A 22,524-nucleotide genomic window follows, 5' to 3' on the forward strand; every position below is an offset into this window, starting at 1 on the left:
CAAATATCTGCATCAAGTCATAGTTTTTTTTAGTAAGGTTCACCTATCTGGTTAAAACTTCAGCCTAAGACAGGTCAATTTAGTTCAACCAGTTAGACCAGGAGACAGGAAAGCAGCAGTTATGCAACGCAACCACTAGGGGGCGGCATCGTAACACAGAAACTTGTCATTTTTCTGTTTAAAAGCATTTAGAAATTCCTTATTAGCCTCTTATTTAGATTAAAATACTTCTGCCACAGTAAGCTGGTTTACATATAAACAGCCGCTGATGAAAATGGAAATCTCCTGCTTTCACCTGTCCCTAAATAAAAATACACAAGCCCAGAAAAATCATATCAGACGGTTAGGTTTTAATCAAAATTCATCACGTATTTTTCAAATACATGATAAAGAAATAATCAACCCAACATAACAACAATATCTAAACAATATAATTCTTTATTGCAAGACTGTAAAATGACCAAAGAAAAATTATTTATTTAGGTTGATTTCATGGACAGAAGCAGGGGATTAAAAGAGTGGAGTTTCTGTGTTTGGATCTGAAGGAGCTGTAGCCTGGAAAGAAGCTGCAGATATGCATCAGATGTCTCTGGCACAAACAAAAGGCATGCCCATGGAGCACTGAATGTCATTCCAATGGCTTCCTGTTGGAAATTTAGAGGAAAAACAGTAGTCAATTGACTGAAAATACATTTAGTGTCTGAATGTTCTATTGATGAACTAATGAAACAGTTTAAACTTCAAACAAGAGATTTAATTATTTCACATATGTTGGAAGTCCAATGAATATTGATTTACCTCCATAGTTTATTTCCAAACAGTGTTGACTTCCACTATTGTCCGGCTGGTTGGTATACCAGTGCGTAAACTCAAATGCTGACCCATCACTCCACAACCATGTGTTCTCCTGAATATCAATATCAAAAGTTATATTAATACTAAATAAAATATATTGACAGCAAAACTTTAATGATGAATTTGTTCATCAATATTTGCTGAAACGACATAAAAACCTCTATGTGTTTATAGGACTTACACTGACTGCATCGTAGCCTCCAATCCAGGTGTCTCGAGAGGAACCGGTCTGTCTTTCCACCATCTCACTGATAAAGTTGTTTTCATCTAAGCTGTGGATCGAGGCCAGATTTCCTCCAATAGAAATGCAGAATTTCTTAAAGAGCAAAATTTAGTTGATGATGATTTGAAAGAGAAAATCAAATAGAAATCAGAGATAAAGTTCCATTTAATTGAAACAGATCTAAGCAGTGCATTCATTTCTGCTGGCCTGCACTGCAGTAATATTATTCAGCTATTGTGGCTTCTGTCTGCATGTGCTATCTCTTTATCTATGTGTGCTAGGAAGTGTGCACATGTTTTAGTATAAGAAAAGCTTTAAAAGGTCAGGGTCAAAATTATAACATTTTCATGATGTTGGGCCACTTTAAAAATGATAAATAACTGAAATGATTTTTCATATTTTGAATATTTTTTTCTAATGGCTTTGTATTTTAGTCCTTGTTTCTTGTCGTTTTACTTTATTGTTCCCCACCATTTCGTACTTTAGACTAATTTACTTCTCTCTCACGGTGGCAGTTTGATGTGTCTTTATCACATTTTATTACCTAATTTCCATGTACCTTCCTTTGTGGGGTTCTTTCACTATAGATTTCTTCTAGAATTAATTTTGTTTTGATGATTATTCCTTCAAATGCCTTTTTTGCTTTTTATATTACAGCAAAAAATAGAGCATGTCAGAATTAAGATGTTTAACAATTTTTTGAGTGTAATTACTTAAATTAATTCTCAGCTAAAAGAGTGAAAAATACATTTTATTATGGTATTAGAAAATATCTCTCCATCCTTCTTTTGGTGTCATCGGGTCCCAGAGATCATTGTTTTCCTGCTCAGATTCTCTGTTATGACTCCGTTTTCAGGATTGTTTTGTTCTTCCAGAAAACATGTCTGAGGATTTGGAAAAATATGAAATTATAGTGCAACATCAGCCGGGTTCAGTATCCATAAGAACGATCCAGATATGAGGAGTCAAGCAAGGGTTTGCTCTTTTAAATAAGAAAAATGGTATGAATTTAAAATTTTTCATCGCTTAGTTGCTTTGCCAGAGATAATCCTGAATTCTTCTTCTACAGGACAATTCAGTATACTCCTATTCTATTCTATTCTATTCTATTCTATTCTATTCTATTCTATTCTATTCTATTCTATTCTATTCTATATTCAGCTGTTGCATTGAACAAGTTGCTTGCAGTACTCTAACAAAAAATGTATCTCCTGTACCTCTGCATCACTCCATGTCCTGGACTGGTAGTAGAAAATAAAGCATCGAGAGCCAAACTGGGTCCAACCAGGAGGACAAGGAGCAGGACAGACAGAAGCTGCAACCGAACAAGGAGGTTAGACAAAAACAAACATAAATCACTCAATAACATCCTGCAATAGCCAATTAACTCAGTGGGAATAGTTGTATCACTCATTACAGAAACATGAGGAAATATTTTCTTTTTTTGTCTGCAGGGAAAGGGTTTGCTATTCAGAACTTTAATCAGAAGCTCAAGTTCTCTGTTGTTTTCCTCATTCTTTCCATTCTGTATTAAATCTTACATTAGGAATATATATTTTAGAACTTTATAAAAAAGTTTAAGTACGATTTAATACATTTACAGATAAAATATTTATACGGTGGCCCTGAAGTCCACATCGACAAACCCTAAAACACCACTACAGATTAAAAAATGCAAAAAGTATTCAAAAATACAAAAGTATAATAAAAAAACAACAATTTTAAAAACAAAATTTTTAGAATCAAAATGACGTTGCTGATTGGAAAACAGTTTTTGGGTTTTAAACCAGAAGTCATTGTGGCTTTTCTGTGAAAATGTTCAATGGGCCAGCAGAAGCAGAATCAATTCTTGTTGACAAGCCAAACGGTGCAGTCATCTAATTATAGAGGTTTCATGTTTCAAGTCATTTTTAAAAAACGTTTTTGTGTTTCTGAATTAGTTGTTGCGTTTTTGAAAATGTGTTTCTCAAACTATTGCTGCATTTGTGAAAATTTTGTGTTTATGAACATTTTTCTGTTATAAAAAAAATGTTGCATTTGTGAAAATTTAGCTTTTTTAAATATGTTTTTGAAAGTGCATTTTTGAAAATGTTAATTTTTTGAGTATGCTGTGCTTTTGAAAACGTTCTGTTTTTGAAAATGCAGTTGCGTTTAAAGATTTGGTGATTTGTGCTTCAGGGCCCCCGTATATTTAACCCTTTTCTTACGGCCATCCAGACTTTCATTTTGTATCCATTTTAAATACATAATTAAATGATTATGTACTTTGAATTCTTCAGATTGTCTCCAGTAAAGTAGTTTTATATGACATGTTATTAAAAGTCCAGTCCAGCCTGAGAGAAAGAAAGAGAAGAACCCACCTGCCTCTCCAAAGTTTTCACTTTGAGCAGACGCCTGCGCAGAAACAAACAGTTTTGATATTTTTGTCTTCTCCCATCCAAAGTTAAACATATTTCTTCCATCTTCTACCACATCAATAAAAACAGCTTCTAACCTGTCAGTTTTGATAAAATTGAAACAATTATTTTTAATTTCACTCACAGCTTTAATGGTCAAGATGCGGATGATGGAGCTGAGGAGGAGCACCAACCGAAAAGCAGACGCCATCTGAAAAAAGACACTGAAGTTCAGTAAAAATCTGAATCCTTCCAGACTAACTAACTAAGACTCTTTGCTAAAAAGTCTCAGTTTAACGTGACAAGAAATAAGAAGCTGTAGAACAAGATGAGAAGCTGTTAGATGTTACCTTTGCTGCGTTGAATCCTAAAACAAATGATCATAGTCAGGAGGAAGGACTTTATATAACTTGTTGGTGTCTTTATTTGGAATGCTGAACATGTATGATGACATCCATCTTTCAGTAATGAGGAAACGTGTTGCTTTTACAGGAACTTGTTCTTTAATACAGAGAATGTTTTTCTTGATCTACCTGCTTTTATTATGTTTTTATCTTTATTTCTTTTGTTCTACTTTTCATTTTCCTCTATTTTACTGTTGAATTCATATAAAGCACTTTGGATTGTCTTTGTACTGAATTGTGCTTTACGAATAGACTTGCCTTGCCTTGAAATGTGACAAAGTTTTCTAATGCATTAAACAAAAACTTTATTAATAGCTATAACTGCTTTGATTGCAATCTCAGCATGTCAGACCAAATACTGACATGCTGAGTGATATTAATCTGTTTCTGAACCGCTACTATACATGATGCATCAGCTTATGGGAGAACATTCATATATTTAAACCTTTGTCATTTAAACTTATTGTTGTTTAAAAAAATAAAAATCAAGTCTGAGGAGGAATATGACACTTGAAACTCTCTAAAAGAGCTTAGATGTAGTGAGCTTGTCTTTCCTGTTAGATGAGAGTTTTCTGATCCAACAGGAAACAGCATTTATGCAGCCAGTTGTTAATCCTGCTGTCAGCTGCTTCATGTTCATGCTGCAGTTAAAAATTATCGTCTCCAAATGGATTTAATACATGTCTTAAACATGTAAAAATATAAAATTAAGGCAGAGAATCTAAATTTCTGCAAGAAATTAGGTGTCATCAGTGCAGATCAATGAACAGGCCCATTTTGTTAGAATAAATAAGGTCAGCTTTAGAGCTGGTTTGCGTGTTTAGTCGCTGACCTTGTTTAATCAGTGTTATTGCATTCATCTGGAGTCATAGTGTTCCTCATATCTGTTTGTTTTTAATCTCCGAATGAACTGCTGCTCCAGAGAATATCAGCTTCCCAGGAGAGGTTATCCTCAAAACCGAAATCAGAATAATGCAGTGTTATAAATATGTAAAGGGGAATAAAAAAAACACACCATAAAGTCATATATATCAGCGTCTGAAGAACATGGATGGGACTAACGGCGTTGAAAGTAACGGCGTTACTAACGCCGTTACCTTGTTTTAGTAACGAGTAATCTAACTAATTACTTTGACTGTAACTATAACGCAGTTACCATTGCAGACACCCCGTTACTGCGCGTTACTCAGGTCGCACAATTAACCTTTTTTCATGATAGGACTCATGCGCAGCTGCGTGAAGCTGACACCCCACCCACGTCAAAAAAAAAAACTCTGCAAATAGACTGAATGGTTAGTGCAAAGTTAGTGCAGATTTGCGCAGAAAAAAATATTGTTTGTGCTACTTTTGTTTAAGAGATATTAAAGATTATTTTTTTAGGTCATCCAGAGGTGCGCGCCTTGTCATGAGAGAGGGGAGGATGAGAATGGCTGATGTATAGTGAGATTCCGTCTGTCAGTTGGGTAGGCGGGTGTCTCCGCTGGTGGTTGTTAACGTACAGATACACAGAGAGATGGAGAGTGAGGATGACTTCAGCAGCAAAACAGCGTTTTCCAGATGGAAATACCGGTGTTACGTCGAGCTCCGTTTCCCCATCAGATACGGTTTCCCCTGCATCTCCGCACAGCGCAGGCGGCACGATTCACCGCGCACGCGACAGGAAACGCGCATGCTCGCTAAAGGCGCGCAACAGTCGCCCTGTGCTCGCGCCACAGGAGAACTATGGAGAGCGTGAACGATCAAATGATAGCCTATATGGAGAAAGGGAGAAATCTGGATGGATGGATGGATGGATGGATACTCTGCCTTTTCAACCTACTGTATTTTTTATTTTAAACATTATTTGATGGCCTTTGTGGCAGGGATGGAGATCCATATTTTATGTCACACACAGAGTATAGATTTAGATAGATAGATAGATAGATAGATAGATAGATAGATAGATAGATAGATAGATAGATAGATAGATAGATAGATAGATAGATAGATAGATAGATATACACTATATTGCCAAAAGTATTTGCTCACCCATCCAAATTATTGGAATCAGGTGTTCCAATCACTTCCATGGCCACAGGTGTATAAATTCAAGCACCTAGGCATGCAGACTGTTTTTACAAACATTTGTGAAAGAATGGGTCGCTCTCAGGAGCTCAGTGAATTCCAGCGTGGAACTGTGATAGGATGCCACCTGTGCAACAAATCCAGTCGTGAAATTTCCTCGCTCCTAAATATTCCACAGTCAACTGTCAGCTGTATTATAAGAAAATGGAAGTGTTTGGGAACGACAGCAACTCAGCCACGAAGTGGTAGGCCACGTAAACTGACGGAGCGGGGTCAGCGGATGCTGACGCGCATAGTGCGAAGAGGTCGCCAACTTTCTGCAGAGTCAATCACTACAGACCTCCAAACTTCATGTGGCCTTCAGATTAGCTCAAGAACAGTGCGCAGAGAGCTTCATGGAATGGGTTTCCATGGTCGAGCAGCTGCATCCAAGCCATACATCACCAAGTGCAATGCAAAGCGTCGGATGCGGTGGTGTAAAGCACGCCGCCACTGGACTCTAGAGCAGTGGAGACGCGTTCTCTGGAGTGACGAATCGCGCTTCTCCATCTGGCAATCTGATGGACGGGTCTGGGTTTGGCGGTTGCCAGGAGAACGGTACTTGTCTGACTGCATTGTGCCAAGTGTAAAGTTTGTTGGAGGGGGGATTATGGTGTGGGGTTGTTTTTCAGGAGCTGGGCTTGGCCCCTTAGTTCCAGTGAAAGGAACTCTGAATGCTTCAGCATACCAAGACATTTTGGACAATTCCATGCTCCCAACTTTGTGGGAACAGTTTGGAGCTGGCCCCTTCCTCTTCCAACATGACTGTGCACCAGTGCACAAAGCAAGGTCCATAAAGACATGGATGACAGAGTCTGGTGTGGATGAACTTGACTGGCCTGCACAGAGTCCTGACCTCAACCCGATAGAACACCTTTGGGATGAATTAGAGCGGAGACTGAGAGCCAGGCCTTCTCGTCCAACATCAGTGTGCGACCTCACAAATGCGCTTCTGGAAGAATGGTCAAAAATTCCCATAAACACACTCCTAAACCTTGTGGACAGCCTTCCCAGAAGAGTTGAAGCTGTTCTAGCTGCAAAGGGTGGACCGACGTCATATTAAACCCTATGGATTAGGAACGGGATGTCACTTAAGCTCATATGTGAGTCAAGGCAGGTGCGCAAATACTTTTGGCAATATAGTGTATGTTGCAGTACACAGGATTTCAGAATTAGACATCCCCAGTTATTAATTTCATATACTCACCAGATCTGAATGCCCTGTTAAAAAACTTCATAGCGCGTTCCCCCCGATGTCATTTACGTTGAGTTGTAATAAATGCAAAACTCTCTGCAGGTTCTTGTCTTTGTCGTTCGCTCTATTCAGCTGGCTTTGGAAACACACCGCGAGAAGGTGGGGGCTGGGTGGTGAGGGTTACGGGGGCGAGAAACGCAAAAGTAACGCAATAGTTACTTTTACTAGTAACTAGTTACTTTTATTGTGGAGTAACTCAGTTAGTAACTCAGTTACTTTTTGGGAGAAGTAACTAGTAACTATAACTAATTACTTTTTCAAAGTAACGTGCCCAACACTGCTGAAGAATCATCCTCAAGCTTTGTCTGCAGTTTCTGGATGCTGACAGATCCTCAGTAAGGGAAACTTTCTGAGTGAAAGAATTTCCCTGCCTTTAAAACATGTTTACATCAAGAACTCGTGAGAGTTTTGTGTTATGAGGAAGAAACTCTCTCTGAAACTTTTTTAAAGGTCTGTCAATTATGGTGCATGACTGATGGATAAACCCGGGCAATGCTTTGGGGATTTTAGGACCTCTCTCTTTGGGTTCCAAAATAGCAGTCTGTGTTTCAAATCAATGATCCTGCGACATCTCCAGGGTTTATTTCTGTGTATCCATATTATTAAGTGGCTTAAGATGTGGTGAAAAAACTAGCTGATGGAAAGGAAAAACAAGATGGAGACAGGGGTGGATTTAGGAAATTTGGGGCTCTAGGCAAAGACAGGCAGGGGGCCCTCTAAATGGAGAAGACAACACATAAAACCAGTGTTGTATAAAGTACTGAAATCTAGGAGTCAAGTAAAAGTATAAGTACCTCTCCAAAATAGGAGTTTGGTAAAAGTCCAAGTCACTGACTGAAATGCTACTTGATTAAAAGTCTTAAAGTATCTGAAATGGCTTGTACTTAAGTATAAGAATTACTGTAAAAATAGATGTACTCAAGAAATGTAGTGAAAAGTATAAGTAAAAAGTAGGTGCAGTTTGATTGACTTTTTTTACATTTTGGTAAACTTTGAAGGTTAAATTCATTTAAAATAATATACACAACAAAGTTTAGGATAAATTTAGACCAAGTTTTATTACTGCTACTGTCATTACAAAAAAAGAAAAAACGGAAGCTTATCTGGCATCTGAAGAGGGAGTCCAGTTTGAAGCCCCTTTTGTAAAAGCGGCCAACATGAAGAATAAAAAAAGCTGTAAATTACTGTACTTCACAAACAAAAGGCGCAAACATAACAGGTCATTTTACAAAAGAAAAAAAAAATGGGAGGGAACTGCAGCTTACTTGGCATCTGAAGATGAAGACACTTTTTGTAAAACTACCGTAAAACATAAAAAAAAGGCAGTACATCACACCAGAGAAAAAAAGATGCACTTCAGGCCATTTAACTAAATCTTAAACACTTTGTAAACACAAGCCCCTCATCCCCTCCACACTTTTGCCCTTGACTTTTTTCTTCCCCTCCAAATCTTAACCACCCCTTGTGGTCATCCTCACACATAACCCCATTATCACTTAAACTGTAAAATCTTCTGTTCATCTTCAAAAGCCTGCTACAGTCAATATTTAGCTTAAGTTAAACACACCACATGTGGAACTGAAAAAAATGCCAAACAAAGTTTATTTATACAGATAACATTATGCTCAAGATTTCACAATAGTGCCTAGTGACCAATCCATTTCCCACTGGTGTTGATGAACAAGCCCAGGCAAGACCAGACTTTGTAGTCAGTAGTTGGGGTCAAAACACTTGCGTTTCTCTCACTCTCTCCTCATTTTTATTTTTATTGTTTTTACTTAGTAACTAAACCAAACATTGAAAATGTATCGGAGTAAAAGTATGCAATTAAGTTCATAAATGTAGTGAAGTAAAAGTGAAAGTTCTCAAAAAAATGTATACTCTTGGAAAGTATAAAGTACTCCAAAATATACTTAACCTCTTACACCCTAAGGGGGTATAAATAAATTTCTGCCTGACAAAAACACACAAAAGTAAATAACTTATAGCCTCAAAGCTATTTGATTTAAGAAGAAACTTTTGGTACGTCTGTAAAGGTAAGATGTCATAGAATGGTTTTTTGGTGTCAGCACCATTGTAGCTTTGACCCTGCCTGAAATATTAGGGACAAAATACAAAATATTTTGCATTTTTTGAACCTCGCCAAAATTTTCTTTGAAATAAACATTGCAAAACACTACCAAAATATTATTTATAGCACAAAAAAGTAGTACAGACTTTCAAATCTAAATGTTGTGTAAAAATATACAAAATTTGGACTCAATCAGATGAATCATATTTATTTTAGAATGGTATTAGTGAGAAATTTCTTAGTCGGAGGGGCCATTTTGGCACATTTATCCATAAATGTCACCAAACTGTGCCAAATATGTTTTTTACATCAATACTGGGGGTTTGGTGAAATTACGAGGTCATGTAGCAGCTGGACCCGCCGGTGGGTCCGTAGGGTTCAAGGGGTTAAGTACAGTAGTGAAGTATTTTTACTACGTTACTATAACAATGCATAAAACAGACCCATTATACAGATACAGAAATTTTAATGGAATAGATATTTATTATTTGTTCTAGGTTTTGTCCCTCTCTTCTTGTCCCTTTTCTTCTTGTTTTCCTCTCTATGTTTTGTACTCAGCTGATTTTTCATCCTGTCTCTAAAGGAATGAAAGATTTTTTCCAAGCACTAAGATCACTTAGCTGATTACTCCTTCCTGTGTTTCCAAAAAAGCAATGGCGAAAGTAAATAACCCAGTCCTTCTGTAGACAAGCCATCACTGCATGAAAAGTGGGATTTTCGTCAATATGCGGCACTGTAGATTGTCGTGGAACTTCAGGTTAGCGGCAGTTTACGACAATTTGCCGGCTTCGCCGAAAACTCCCGTAAATTGTCAGAAATTGACGTGGACTCTCTTAGGCAGTGTTCCCCCCATGCCTCCCCCCCATGGAATTCTAGGGGAGGCTTTAACATGTAAATGAACATGCTGTGAGCTATACAAATGCAAACCAGGGTTGCAGGGGGGGTTTTACCCCAAGTGACATCTTTCTGGGTAAGAACATCTCTGATACAAAGAGATCAGGCTTAGTATAGCCTCTTACATTTTAGCTTGAATTGATTTATTTAATTAAAGTATAGAGACCAAAACAGATCTTTAGCTGACAGAGCAATACATTTAGAGCAGTAATTATAAAAAAAAAAATTGCATTTAAGATAAAAAATAAAATGTTGTCTGTCAATATGCTCAATTCACAATTACTTAAGTGGAAAAGTTTCAAGAAATGAGTCTGAGATGATTTACTTTATAACATGGCGCATTATCCTGTTGGAAGTAGCCATGAGAAGATTGGTAAACTGTGGTCATAAGGTCCGGCCAGGTCAAGATCCGCAATTGCAATCGCACCAAACAGGAAAAAGAACATCGACAAATTCCGGTTCGTCAAATTAAAATATAGCAGCAACAGATCTGTGACTAGAAATTATAGCACAATTCCTATATATATATATATATATATATATATATATATATATATATATATATATATATATATATATATATATATATATATATATATATATATATATATATATATATATATATATATATATATATATATATATATATATATATATATATATATATATATATATAAAAAAAACTAACACCGTTTATTTAAATGATTGGATCCAAACTATTGGTTATTCACCAACGAGGAAGCAGATTGCTCATCTCCATCAAAATATTTATTTTATACCGAGGGACTTAAACTTTAATCAAATCCATTCAAAAGAAACTTCTTATTACAGGAATGAAAAGAGATGCTGAGTTTGGAAGTAGTGAACAAGTTCATTAAAAAAAAGCAGTTTTGAATTATCCTTATCCCCGTTACAAAAATCTACAAAAATATATATATAAATTTGGGCAGAAACTGAACATATGCTGGATGATGGTGGGATTTTTTTAATATGTCATATTAAATTAAGCGCTCACAGGGTTCATACAGGAATGAGTGACTCTAATTTAATGCTATTTTAATGCTATTTGAAATGATTTTAATGCCATCAACAAGAACCATGTACACAAGTTATTAGTGTACATGAAATATGAAGGAGCTGCAAGCAGAGTTCCATGACTCCTGTATGTATGTAAACACACACACATACACACACACACACACACACACACATATATACGTATATATATATCCTCTAGCTTTTTCTCCGCCTGGAGCGATATAATATATCTGACGAAATTGTTTTTATAAGCATTTTTTATTAAAGAATTATAAATACTTTGATAAACATATTTAAATAATTTTAGTGCCAATTAAGGCCTTGATAAAAAAAAAAAAAAGAATGATTTTTTAATTATTTTTATTGATCCGCGGACACCCTGGTTCATCTCGCGCACGCTCTGTACGATCTCCAAAGAAACTCAGAGCGGAGCGGCTGGATCCACAATGGAGGATGGATGCTTTGCTTTGTGCAGGCGGTCTGGAGCGAAGTATGTGGGATTTCGGGGTAAAACTCCTCTTGGACGCGATGGCGACTCTGCATCGAACAAGACGAACTCAAAGAAGAGATGCTAGCGGTAAATATATGTTCGATTACTGCCTGCTAAGCTAAAAGCGGCCTAGCCTGAGCTACGGCTAATAGCAGCCTAGCTATTAGCCTATCCTTGCAAGAACAAGCTTTATTAAAGTGTATTTTTTGTGATTCACAGGAAGCAGTACGACGTCTTAACAACTCGGAGACTAATTGCAGGCGCTATGAACCGGAGCAAGGGTATGATTTAAAGAATATGCTTTCATTCTGCGGTAAAAGGCAATGGATACGGATAGATACCGATCATAGCTGTACATTTTGTTTTCACAGGCCTCCTATTTGCTCGGAGTCACATCAGCAAGTCCAGATTTTCACGATGTTGATGGAGACGACATTGTGTGTAAGTGACTTGTTTTAATGTTTTCTCCTTCCTTGTTACTGTGACTTGCGTTTGATTTTTTATTTATACCACTCTCATTTAATTGTTTTCCAGCTGCCTGTAAGACGTATTATTAGACGGTACGCAGGAGCTTCAGATATACGCAGCCAGCCACACGCTGCGTGCGGAGGCTATCTGCTCGGAGTCGGGCCAGAAGAAAGAGGGTAAGACTTTATTTGGTGACTATTTTTCAGGTGCGTTGATAGATGTGTTGTGTCCATACGCAGTGCGCTGATTCAAATTTTTTTTTTTTTCAGCTGCTGAAAGCGAGGCATAGTGTGCTAGCAGATGAGGAAGTGGAACTCTGGAAGTCCGCCTTCCTCGGCGGTGTCTCTGGATGGATTGTACGGTCGCCGCCATTTCGTAGGCCGGATCTCACTGAACTCTGTGTTAAGCTGCAGTCCCGGTTAGAAGCGATGTCGAAGTACAGGGCCACGCACAGTAGGCGTCTGCACATCGGACCTGCCTCGGAGGGAATGCTGCCAGTTACCTCCAACCCCGAGGAAGCAAACGGACCGTTCACGGACTTTTAATTTTTAGAAACGCATGTGTTTGGATATGCGTTGTATATAGTTGTGTGTGTTTTAATAAAGCTCTTTCTTTGCATAAACAGCTTCCTGGCAAATCTTCATTTCCTGTATAAATTCATTCATGTCCTTGATGGTAGCATAATAATTGTGTAGTAGTGTAGGATAACATAAATACACACCATATGAATGAATAAATATATGAATGAATAAATATATATATATATGAATAAATATATATATGTAAATATATATATATGCCAACCAATCACGAGCGACTTTACTTGTTTAAAAAGAAGTGGTTCCGTCCAATACTCAGTAAGAAAATTAAAGCCTGGCGTGGCCACGTGTGGTTTTGCTGCCAATCACGAGCGATTTTACTTGTTTGAGAATAGTGGTTTCAGCCAATACTGAGTAGGTTATTCAAGCCAGACCTGGCCAGCCGCGCGGGTTTGCTGCATTCATATGCTAATTAGGGCCATTAGTACAGCTGATCGCTCTCCACATACGTCATGGTACGTTTCCGACAATTTGTGGCACGACAAACGCGGACAAGCACGGGTTGCAAATTGTCGGAAACTGACGAAAATCAGGGAGATCTGCGGGAGTTTACGGGGGTTTACGGGGACGAAAATCTCACTTTTCATGCAGTGCATGATCTGCTTCTCTGTCCTCTATTTTTCATTTGTATGAAATAATAGCTGCATGAATCATGACGGCAGATATGAGAGAGGAGAGCCAAAGTCTCCAGTGGCAGAAAAGAGTTGTTAGATTTGGTGCTAGGACCTTTTTTGAGATAAAAGCTCTAGAGGGGTCTGAAAAGTCTCTAAATATAGCGACAAAAGCGCTAAGTTGGCAACACTGCTCTTTGTATAATTTGAGAAACAATACTATAAGTGTTCTGATGGCATTTTAGCATAAGGATTTTTATCAAAAACATAACTGATGTGCACAAATAAGGAATAGTTGTATTAACCATACATGTAAACGCAGTTTTAAATATTTTTTTCATTTTCCACAGTGTTAGAGCTGCAAGAGGAGACGTTAGGAATTGCATGTTGCCTGTGAGCTAGAAAGCATCCAAACTGAAGTCCTTCCATCATCGACTGATTGCTATGAAGGATTAACCATGACATAATAAAGAATAAAAGGAGAAAAATATAAATGTCCCAAATACAAACTAAAACATAATTGGGGAAACTAACAAATTATTAAAAGACTATATTGTTGAGTTAATTAAATTTAATTTAACACTGATTATTTAATATAAATTAGAATAAAAAAAAATTTTCTGCCTCTTTTTTACAGAAAATAATAAAATTGTTTGTTTTCTTCTTTTTTACTTATAGATTCATTTATGTTCCTTCCATTTCTAGCTTTTATTTTATTTTGCCTTGTTTTTTTCCTAGGCTTTTTTTTTTTTAATATAGAAATGCGTTCTGTTTACCTTTTTCTGCCCCCTACCTCTACTTTACCTCATCAACTTCTGTCTGATTATACAAATAAGGTGCGCTGGCCTTCGCTAGCTCGGTTCACCACTATTGGTCAAGCTTACAGCTTTACTGGCTGTTAATGTTGTTCTCTGTTCTGAGGGTGGGCCAGAAGGTTTATACAGATGGGGCTTGCAGATTTTACTAAGAACCACAGGAAGTTGAAATTAAGAAGTAAAAAAAAGTAAATTTAATAGATCAGATGTAGTGATTCTGCAAAGCAGGGGTGGCTCCGGAGAAGGGAAAGTGAGGACAACTGCCCCCCTGCAGTTGAGGCTAGCCCCCCTGTTGTGCCTCAACATTTGAGCCATTAAAATACTTAGAATTATTAGTTTAACTAAAAGCTCCATACAGTGTAAAAATTAAGCATTCATTTATCAAAAAATGCAATGTATATTATAATGTATTTTATATATAATACAAATATAAGAATAAATTGCCTGCCAAGATTACCAACTAGTGCTGCTAGTAGGACCTGTGTAAAAGTGAGAAAAATCTCTTGCTTCATACTGTGATGGGTTTCTTACTGTAATAAGTGGGCTAGTTTTTTTCATTTCTTAATGCAAGAAATAGCTATAGTTTTACGCTGTACTCTCCCAAACATATCCTGCTCCGGTATTTAACACTTTCTATGCAGTTTAGTATATGCTCTAATCATTCACAAACATGCTGAACGAACTACAAATGCTACTTTGTTGGTGTCACGGCTAAAGCTCTGTGTTTGCTATTAAGTTTGCATTTGTTTTATAAGACCCAAAACTTTTCAAGGTCCATCCCTAAGGGTTACCGTCTTAAACGTTGCTTCTAAGTTCATGGTGACATACACATCACACTAAAACAGATTCAAATTTCCAACAAAATAAAATATAATATAAAAATACAGGGCTGTGATAAAAGTATTTGTTTCTGCTTTTTTTCCTCATTATAATAGTTAAATGTTTATCAGCATAGAGGATAAGGTTTTTTTAAGGATAAAAAGCAATCTGAAGTCAGGCCCCAAAGCTATATGTGCTTTGTCATAAAAGTCTGATGAAAAAGCAAATTCAGAAGAAGTCTGTTTCAGGATTCATCACTTTAAGAGCGCAGTTAAACTCATGGAATAAAGATATACAAAGATGGTTGTAGTGTGTGAACAATAAGTAAAGTGATTTATTTTAAACCAGAAACTAAGAGTTAATGACAGGGCACAAACTGTTGGAAAGATAATGCATTTATTTGTGCTACTAATTAAATGGTAGTGGAATTCTCTTCCAGATGTGATGACTTCGAGGCTCGATGTTCTGCTGAAAGAGATGCATCTGGAGCGGTGGACTGATTGGCCATAGTTAGTGAAGGTTTTTCTTGCAGATGTAGGCTGAGTGTCTTTCACAACCTTCATCATTTACAATAAAACCTGGTGGTTCATAAAAAGAAAAAAATTAACATCAAGCATTTTTCTTAAGCAACCAGAAACATAGAGTAGTATTATGATTAGTGGAAACACAGCCAGATGTTCTATTGATATAACGGTAATGAGCTTAAAATAAAAAAAAAAATATGAAAATCATTTATAAAATATATAATAGTGCAAAGGTATTTTTTTTTTCATCATATACAGTTGAATACAGGTGAGTTGTATCTGTGTACCTCTGAAGTTGATATCCATGCAGTCTTCACCTTGAAGGTCATTTGGTTCTCCATCGCCCCATAAGTCTTCGACTTCAAATTTCGTACCATCGCTAAAAAGCCAGTGGTTTTCCTGAGGAAATAAATCTCATCTACGTTAATTCCTACTTCCCTCTGAAACACTATGTGTAATCCAGTATGACTGAAATTATCAATTGTTTCTTCTGAGAACAGTGACCTCACCTCCACGGCATCATGACCTCCAACCCATGTTCTTTCGTTAGTTCCTGCTTCAAGGAAGATGTAATATCTTATGAATGCCAACTCCAAGGAGTTTCGGATGGATGCCAGATTTCCACCAAGTTCAATACAATGTTTCTATGGAAGAATATCAAAAGCAGGTTAGCAATAGCAGTCAGATCAACACGAATACATCAGCAAACACTAAATCCACAACAATTTGTCCTATCTGCAACCACAAAGTCTAACATTTGACCTTCTCTGAGCCAGATCATGAAAACAAAACATTTCAGGGACTTTTCTGATTAGATTAAAAATTGTTCATGTCAATGCAGACTGCAGTCTGACCAATAAATGTAACTTGAAATTACACATTTTATCTCACTGAAGTGACCATCTGCAAAATCTCAGCATTATAATCAAACAGTCTGGAGAACTGAGGGAAAGTTCTCCAACCACAATTTTCTATTGGGCCTTAACTACATTTGAAAACACTGAGGTAATGTCTTCTGTATTGTTTTATTTATATTTTGTCTAAATTGTGATATATAAACTGAAAATAAATGACACTGAAACTGGACATAAGGCAATGAGCTGTGAACGAAAGAGTAGGAATTTCAGACAGAGAATTTGACAAACGACAATAAATAAATCAACCAAATACAGACAAAAGGACTAGTTAACATCAACTAAACCAAACACCAATTACTAACTAAATTCACCTGAACATAAATAGAAACAAAACTCTCCACCAGATAAACCTGTCAGTATATAAAGCCAGAGAAGTGACATAGATTAATGTAAATTATCTGTAAAGGGGTATGAAGAAGTAAAACTTATTTTTCATACCCCCTCTCCCTAATTGCATTTAAATTTACTTATAGTACAATAACCTTCCTGTTAAACCTGTTTTTCTCCAATATTAACACGCACACAATGTATATATATAAAAAGAACTCTGTCTTTGAAAACTGTGATGTGTTTGATTTTTGAATAGCCAAGAATAGTACAACTGTTTAATAAAGCAGAAGCAGTGCCAGCCCTCAGGGATAGGCTACAGACGCGGGCTTTTAAGTCCGTCAGTCACATCAGTCAGTGGAAGAGGACAGCATCAAGCTACATATGCAGGTGGAGAGCAATTTATGTTGTAGATGACTATGAGAAAAAATATGCCTTTTCAGACAAAATATTTCAGCCCAGCGGGGTACTCACTCTGCAAGGCGACATCAAACCAAAGGCTGTTTGTTAATTCACAAGAAAACAGGTTCTTGTGACTCGTGTCCTAGCCAAGTATGTTCTTGAGAAGAACACAGGAAAATATGGACTTGGGAAGAACGGGATCACACAGCATAAATATGGATCAATTGGAATAGAAGCGTACATGTGACATCACCACACGCTCAGCTCGTCTAGAGCTGCATTTCACCTCCTGTTATTAATAGCCTCTAGATAATAATAAATTCTTACTTTTTTCATTTAGTCGGGGAATAATGATCCACACAGTCAGATAAACACAAATTGAATCAACATTTTGTCATATAAAACAAAAAACTTGCTATCAGAGCCAGCGGTTCTATACACACAGATATGCTTAGAAAGGGCTGCTGCAGACGGGCTAAAGTAGCCCTTGCTGTGTTTACTCTCTGAGGTTGCTGGTTGCTGCGGTCCTCTCAACAGCATTAAATGGGCCATATAGTGATTCTTAAAAGTATAATGTTCTCGCCTCAAATGATCTTAAAATGTACTTTTATAGAACAATGGCAACAGGAAAGAGAACTTTTAACTTAATACTGTGAGCTCTGTGAGCGCTCCATTGGAAGGTGCTGCAGTGCATGCTGGGACAGCTGTCAATCTCAAGAACGGATAAGTCTGCTCTGATGCATACACAGTAAAGAGGGAAGGGTGAGAACAACATCCAGGGACTTTGTCCGTCTAGGACTTGTGTTCTTTTGAATTGGAACAATACTAGGGCTGAGCCTGATCATGTTTCACGAGTACACGAGCGCATGAGAACACAACGGACAAAGATTGTTTAACTACGTCAGAACCGGTTGTCAGACAATTTCCACTGGTTGGATCAACACATTCATTAGGCGATGAATATGTTAGCGACGTGTTTGGCTGAAAACGAAATGTTTACTCAGAGTTGATTTCTCAGTGTTTGATGTTGGACTGTTTTATATTTAGAGGGATGCTAGAGCTCAACGCAGCAAGACGGCACAGAGCAGATCATGCAGGACAGGAAGTCCTGTGCTGAAACAAAATAAAACATCCAATTTATTTGCAAAATAAATAATTTTCTGTGGTAACTTGCCCTTACAGTCACCAGATTAGGCACTATCATCAACATCATAGTGTATTGGGGCTTTGGTGTTTATTTTAGATACTGAGGTAAATATGAAGCAACTCATTTTAATTATATTGGAATGTCTTTTGTGACTCATTCCTACTGTAAGCACATGTAGATAGAAGCTTCAAAAGAAAGATGACAAGATGAAAAATCAAGTTTACAATTTATAATGCCAGTAATGTCTGGCAGGGAAAGAAGAAAAGGGAAATGCACCACCTAGCCTATTCAAAAGTCATGATGATGTTGCTTTTGCTCCTTAAGACGGCCAGATAATGTAATTAAAAACATTTTCTGGGGAGCACGCCGCTGAACTCGCCTAGAGGATTCCCTCTTGATCTCAGTATTTTTTGAGTCCTGCATATGGCCCGGCAGCAACTAGCAGACTACATACTCATCAGATAAAACAAGGAGAGTTCATATGTATTAGTGTTTGAATTTGAGATTAAGGAAAAATGTATTGAGCCCTAAACAGTTTGACAGTGTTTGTTGTTCATATCTAAGAAACAACTGTGATTTCGTTACAGCTGACCTCGAAAGCTTGCAACAGTATTTTAAATTGCAGACTGCAACCATATGAGTGCAGGAAAGATAAACCAGAATAAAGTGTATCATACCTCAGCTTTAATCCAATCCTTTTTGTCTTCAAAAAACTTGTAACACTTGCCTTGAAAAAATGCCCAACCGGCAGGGCACTTACAAGAAAGTGCTGAAAGACATGATACAGATGTCAGAACAAGTGTGGCAATGCAACAAAGCAACAGCATCAAATTACCTCAGGAAATAAAGTAAAAACTATAAAACAATAAAAACTGCAGTTACAGCTAAGATGTTTAAAATGTAGGAACAAATGTGTGTTAATAGCAAATGTGTGTGTAAACCAACATCACACTTTCTGAGAAAATCACCTGGGAAATAAAACAAGATACTAGCAGTTGTAGCAGTCATTCAGGAATTAATAACAAGTGTAAAGTATATACATATTTTAGCATTTTTTGAAATTACGGAAAACAATTATTTGCTGAGAGAGAATGAGAAAGAGAGAGATTCTTTTCATGATTGATGACATGAGGACAGTTATAATTATGTAGAATCTGCAGATCAAGGCAGAAAATCTAAAAATTGATTGACTAGACATAAAAATTATCTTGTCTGAAAAGTAGAGCTCCCATATTTCAGATCACAAACCTGATACTTCTGGGTCATATCCTGGATTTTCTGGTTCTATGTTTTCTGCGTTTGATGTTCTTGGTCTCAGTAAGCCATCTGGGCCTCCAAAGCCCTCATCTGGGTCCTCCTGTGGGCTATTCTCTCGTTCTGATCCCAATTGTTGTGGATCATTGTTTAACTGTTGGTGAAATAAAAATTCGTTACTGACATTTTCATGAATTCAACACTAATAAAAGCTTAGCTTGGAGTTCATGTTCTCCTTTACCTCTTGTCCTGAAGATAAAATGTCAGGTTTTGCTTTATAGTTTTAAGAGTTTTTAAATAAGGGGAAATTATATATATTCTGTTTTACTTACTTGGATTAAAGTGGCTCCTATTCCAAACCCACACATAAACAGAGTGAGAAGAAGAACTGAGGTCATCTGTACACAGATAAAACAAGTAAAAATCAAAATACTCAAAAATTAGGGAAATGTATGTTAATCTTTGAGAGAGAGATGGATTTAAATGTTTTCCCCAATCTAAAACCAAAGTTGTTTTACTCTGATGAAGAATGTTGTCAAGATTTTACCTTGCTCTGACGATGAAACAAATCAGCTTCAGCCGTTACTGGATGCTCTTCTGCCTCATGATGCAGCACTTGGTTTATATAGCACTGATTTCTGGATGAGTCTGCCAATCAATGCTGACAGCTCATCAGCTGAAGATAAGAAACAGTTAAAGGACATTCTGGAAGGTTGCAGGACAACCTCCCTCTCACCCTGTGTGTGACCTGACTCTTAGTTGTGATTTTCTCTGAGACTCTCTATGAGATAATAGTCATCAGAGCAACATGAATGCCACAGATTGTGAATCTTCTCGCTCCTATCAGCTGAACGTATTGAGAAAAAAGCTCTAGACTTATTTTTGGTATTATTTTAAAAGAAAACACTAAAGCAAATGAAAGCAAAAAATGTTCAGAAAACATGATCCGATCCATAACTAGAAAAATGCTTTGAACCTTTTCCATCTTAAGGGGGCATGTATCTGCGGAAGAGGATTAGGGCCACTGAAAAGATTAAAAAAGTTAACTGATTTTTACATTTTATTTCAGTATTATATGAGAAAAAAAAATCAGAATTCTGACTGAATTCTCACAGCTAACAAACATGTTAGCATCAAGCAGTAGCCATGTATGTTTTAGAGACTAAACTAGATCTCTTGTTTTAATCACCTTCTGTTCCTCCATTAATGAAATAGCATCACCGGGGACCCCTTGGCCACGTAAAACGTCATTTTCCATCAATGTGTTACTGGCCCTCTCAAACAACTCACATCTTTGTCAGTGAAGCTGAGTGCTCCCACATCTCTTCCTACATGGTGCTCATCTACATTAAGATCCAAAATTCTGAGATTAAAGCCAGAATTCTGAGATTAAGTCAGAATTTATTTGATGATTATTTCAATAATCGATTAATGAAATCACATTTTTCAGCTTCATAGTCAACCTCATTCAGGGGAAACTCACAGAGCTTATGCATATGGGAAAAATATGGCAGAGTATTTTTTTTGTAGTTGTCACATCCTATACTGATACATGCCGAAGCGGATCAGGGCCACTGAAAAAACATAAAGTTAACTGATTTTGAAATATATTACAGTTTAATATAGGAAAAAAGTCAGAATTCTGAGATTAAAGTCAGAATTCTGACAGAGAGAAGTTGAACTAACAAATACTGCAGAATGGAAGAATAGAGATATGATGAAAATGGGTCTTTATGTCCTCAATCAGTCAAAGACTAAAGCAGCATAACTGTGGAAATAGGACAACCTGAGCCAATTTAACTATAAGCTTTCTCAAAAAGGGAAGTTTTAAGCCAGAGAGGATGCCTGCCTCAACGACTAAAACTGGAAGATGGTTCCACAGGAGAGGAGCCTGATAACGGAAAGATATGTCTCCCATTCCTTAACTCTGGCTGAAGCATTATAGATTACCTGAAGGCTTAACTGCAGTTTCTTTATAGAGAAGAAAGATGGATGCCTGTGCCAATGTATAGAATATCAAGGCCTAAATCAGATTACATTACAAAATAAATATCCACCATCTCTGATCTAATCAGCCTTTGAACCTGTAAAAAGATTCAACCCTTTTTCTAAGCTGAGGACAGAGGAGAATCATTTTCTATCCTTAAGGACAGGTTCTCCAAGGCAACCCTCCTAGTGGTCACAGACCACCTGAGACAATACATTTTACAGGTCAAAATTTCAGACATGGGTGTAGGCAGAGTTCCCCCCTAATGCTCGGATTCAGATGGAAAACTCATTTTCTCTTATGAAATTGGTGACAGAGAATTGCTGCTTACCAAGCTAGCCTTAAAAGAATGGTATCACTGGCTGTAGGGTGCTGAGAAACCTGTACTAATCTGGACAGATCATAAGAATTGACCATGCATTCATCCTGTTGGTCTTTGTTTTAATCATGGTTCAGTTTATCCAGCTCATATCGCCTAGGTTCCAAAAATGTTAACCCCAAAGTCCTATCCCACTGCACCGACCATGAACCTACTCCCATACTACCTCCGATCTGTGTCATCTCCCAGGTGAGCGAGCCTACGCTCACCTGGGAGATGGAGGGCCTGGTGAACCATGCTCTGCAGAGTGAACCAGACCCTGGTTCAGGTCCCACAAATCAAACCTATGTTTCCACTATGGTTCCATTCCACCTCTAACCTGACTCCGGCAGATGGATTTGCTCCGCATATCCATCTGGAAACCTTCCGGTGAAGTAATTTTGGGAAGGGGCAAAAATACTGGTTAGCTGATTGGCCTATGTTGGTGATAAATGGGCCAAATAAACCAATCAGATCAACGAAGCATATGACGTAACAGAGCGACGACGAAGAGGAGCCAATTGATAGAACAAACTCTTGTCGAAACCAGTCGGGAGAAGAGCAAAA

The 22,524-nt window shown here is 37.3% G+C and overlaps 2 protein-coding genes across 3 annotated transcripts; both read right to left on the reverse strand.

Moving 5' to 3' along the window:
• Positions 1-330: 330 nt before the first annotated feature.
• Positions 331-3,914, reverse strand: LOC119799488 (galactose-specific lectin nattectin-like). Of its 2 annotated transcripts, none has more exons than XM_038309405.1 (7): positions 3,825-3,914; positions 3,620-3,685; positions 3,439-3,472; positions 2,296-2,393; positions 1,037-1,171; positions 799-907; positions 331-644 (listed from the first exon to the last, which is right to left on the reverse strand). In XM_038309405.1, exons 2-7 carry the CDS (start codon positions 3,683-3,685, stop codon positions 580-582), a joined length of 507 nt encoding a protein of 168 aa, XP_038165333.1. In that variant the 5' UTR covers positions 3,825-3,914; the 3' UTR covers positions 331-579. The 2 variants fall into 2 exon arrangements, with proteins under 2 accessions (XP_038165333.1, XP_038165332.1); XM_038309404.1 differs by having other exon boundaries at positions 2,296-2,399.
• Positions 3,915-15,551: 11,637 nt separating this feature from the next.
• On the reverse strand, positions 15,552-20,249 carry LOC119799349 (galactose-specific lectin nattectin-like). Its single transcript, XM_038309191.1, has 7 exons — positions 20,160-20,249; positions 19,945-20,010; positions 19,607-19,766; positions 19,036-19,127; positions 16,075-16,209; positions 15,853-15,964; positions 15,552-15,619 (listed from the first exon to the last, which is right to left on the reverse strand). The coding sequence occupies exons 2-7, from the start codon at positions 20,008-20,010 to the stop codon at positions 15,552-15,554; spliced, it is 633 nt and encodes a 210-aa protein (XP_038165119.1). The 5' UTR covers positions 20,160-20,249.
• Positions 20,250-22,524: the final 2,275 nt, after the last annotated feature.

Source organism: Cyprinodon tularosa, unplaced genomic scaffold (genome assembly GCF_016077235.1).
Source record: "Cyprinodon tularosa strain WSP-4 unplaced genomic scaffold, ASM1607723v1 ctg66, whole genome shotgun sequence".
NCBI classification, from domain to species: Eukaryota; Metazoa; Chordata; class Actinopteri; order Cyprinodontiformes; family Cyprinodontidae; genus Cyprinodon; species Cyprinodon tularosa.

Excerpts from the sequence above, each read along its gene's own strand:
- LOC119799488 (XM_038309404.1), bottom strand. The coding sequence starts at position 3,685 with ATGGCGTCTGCTTTTCGGTTGGTGCTCCTCCTCAGCTCCATCATCCGC. Across the intron at positions 1,172-2,295 it reads GGACATGGAGTGATGCAGAG|AAATTCTGCATTTCTATTGG; the intron begins GTACAGGAGATA and ends TTGCTCTTTAAG. Across the intron at positions 908-1,036 it reads GAGGCTACGATGCAGTCAGT|GAGAACACATGGTTGTGGAG; the intron begins GTAAGTCCTATA and ends ATTGATATTCAG.
- LOC119799349 (XM_038309191.1), bottom strand. The coding sequence starts at position 20,010 with ATGACCTCAGTTCTTCTTCTCACTCTGTTTATGTGTGGGTTTGGAATA. Across the intron at positions 16,210-19,035 it reads AGGATTGGATTAAAGCTGAG|AAACATTGTATTGAACTTGG; the intron begins GTATGATACACT and ends ATTCTTCCATAG. Across the intron at positions 15,965-16,074 it reads GAGGTCATGATGCCGTGGAG|GAAAACCACTGGCTTTTTAG; the intron begins GTGAGGTCACTG and ends TTATTTCCTCAG.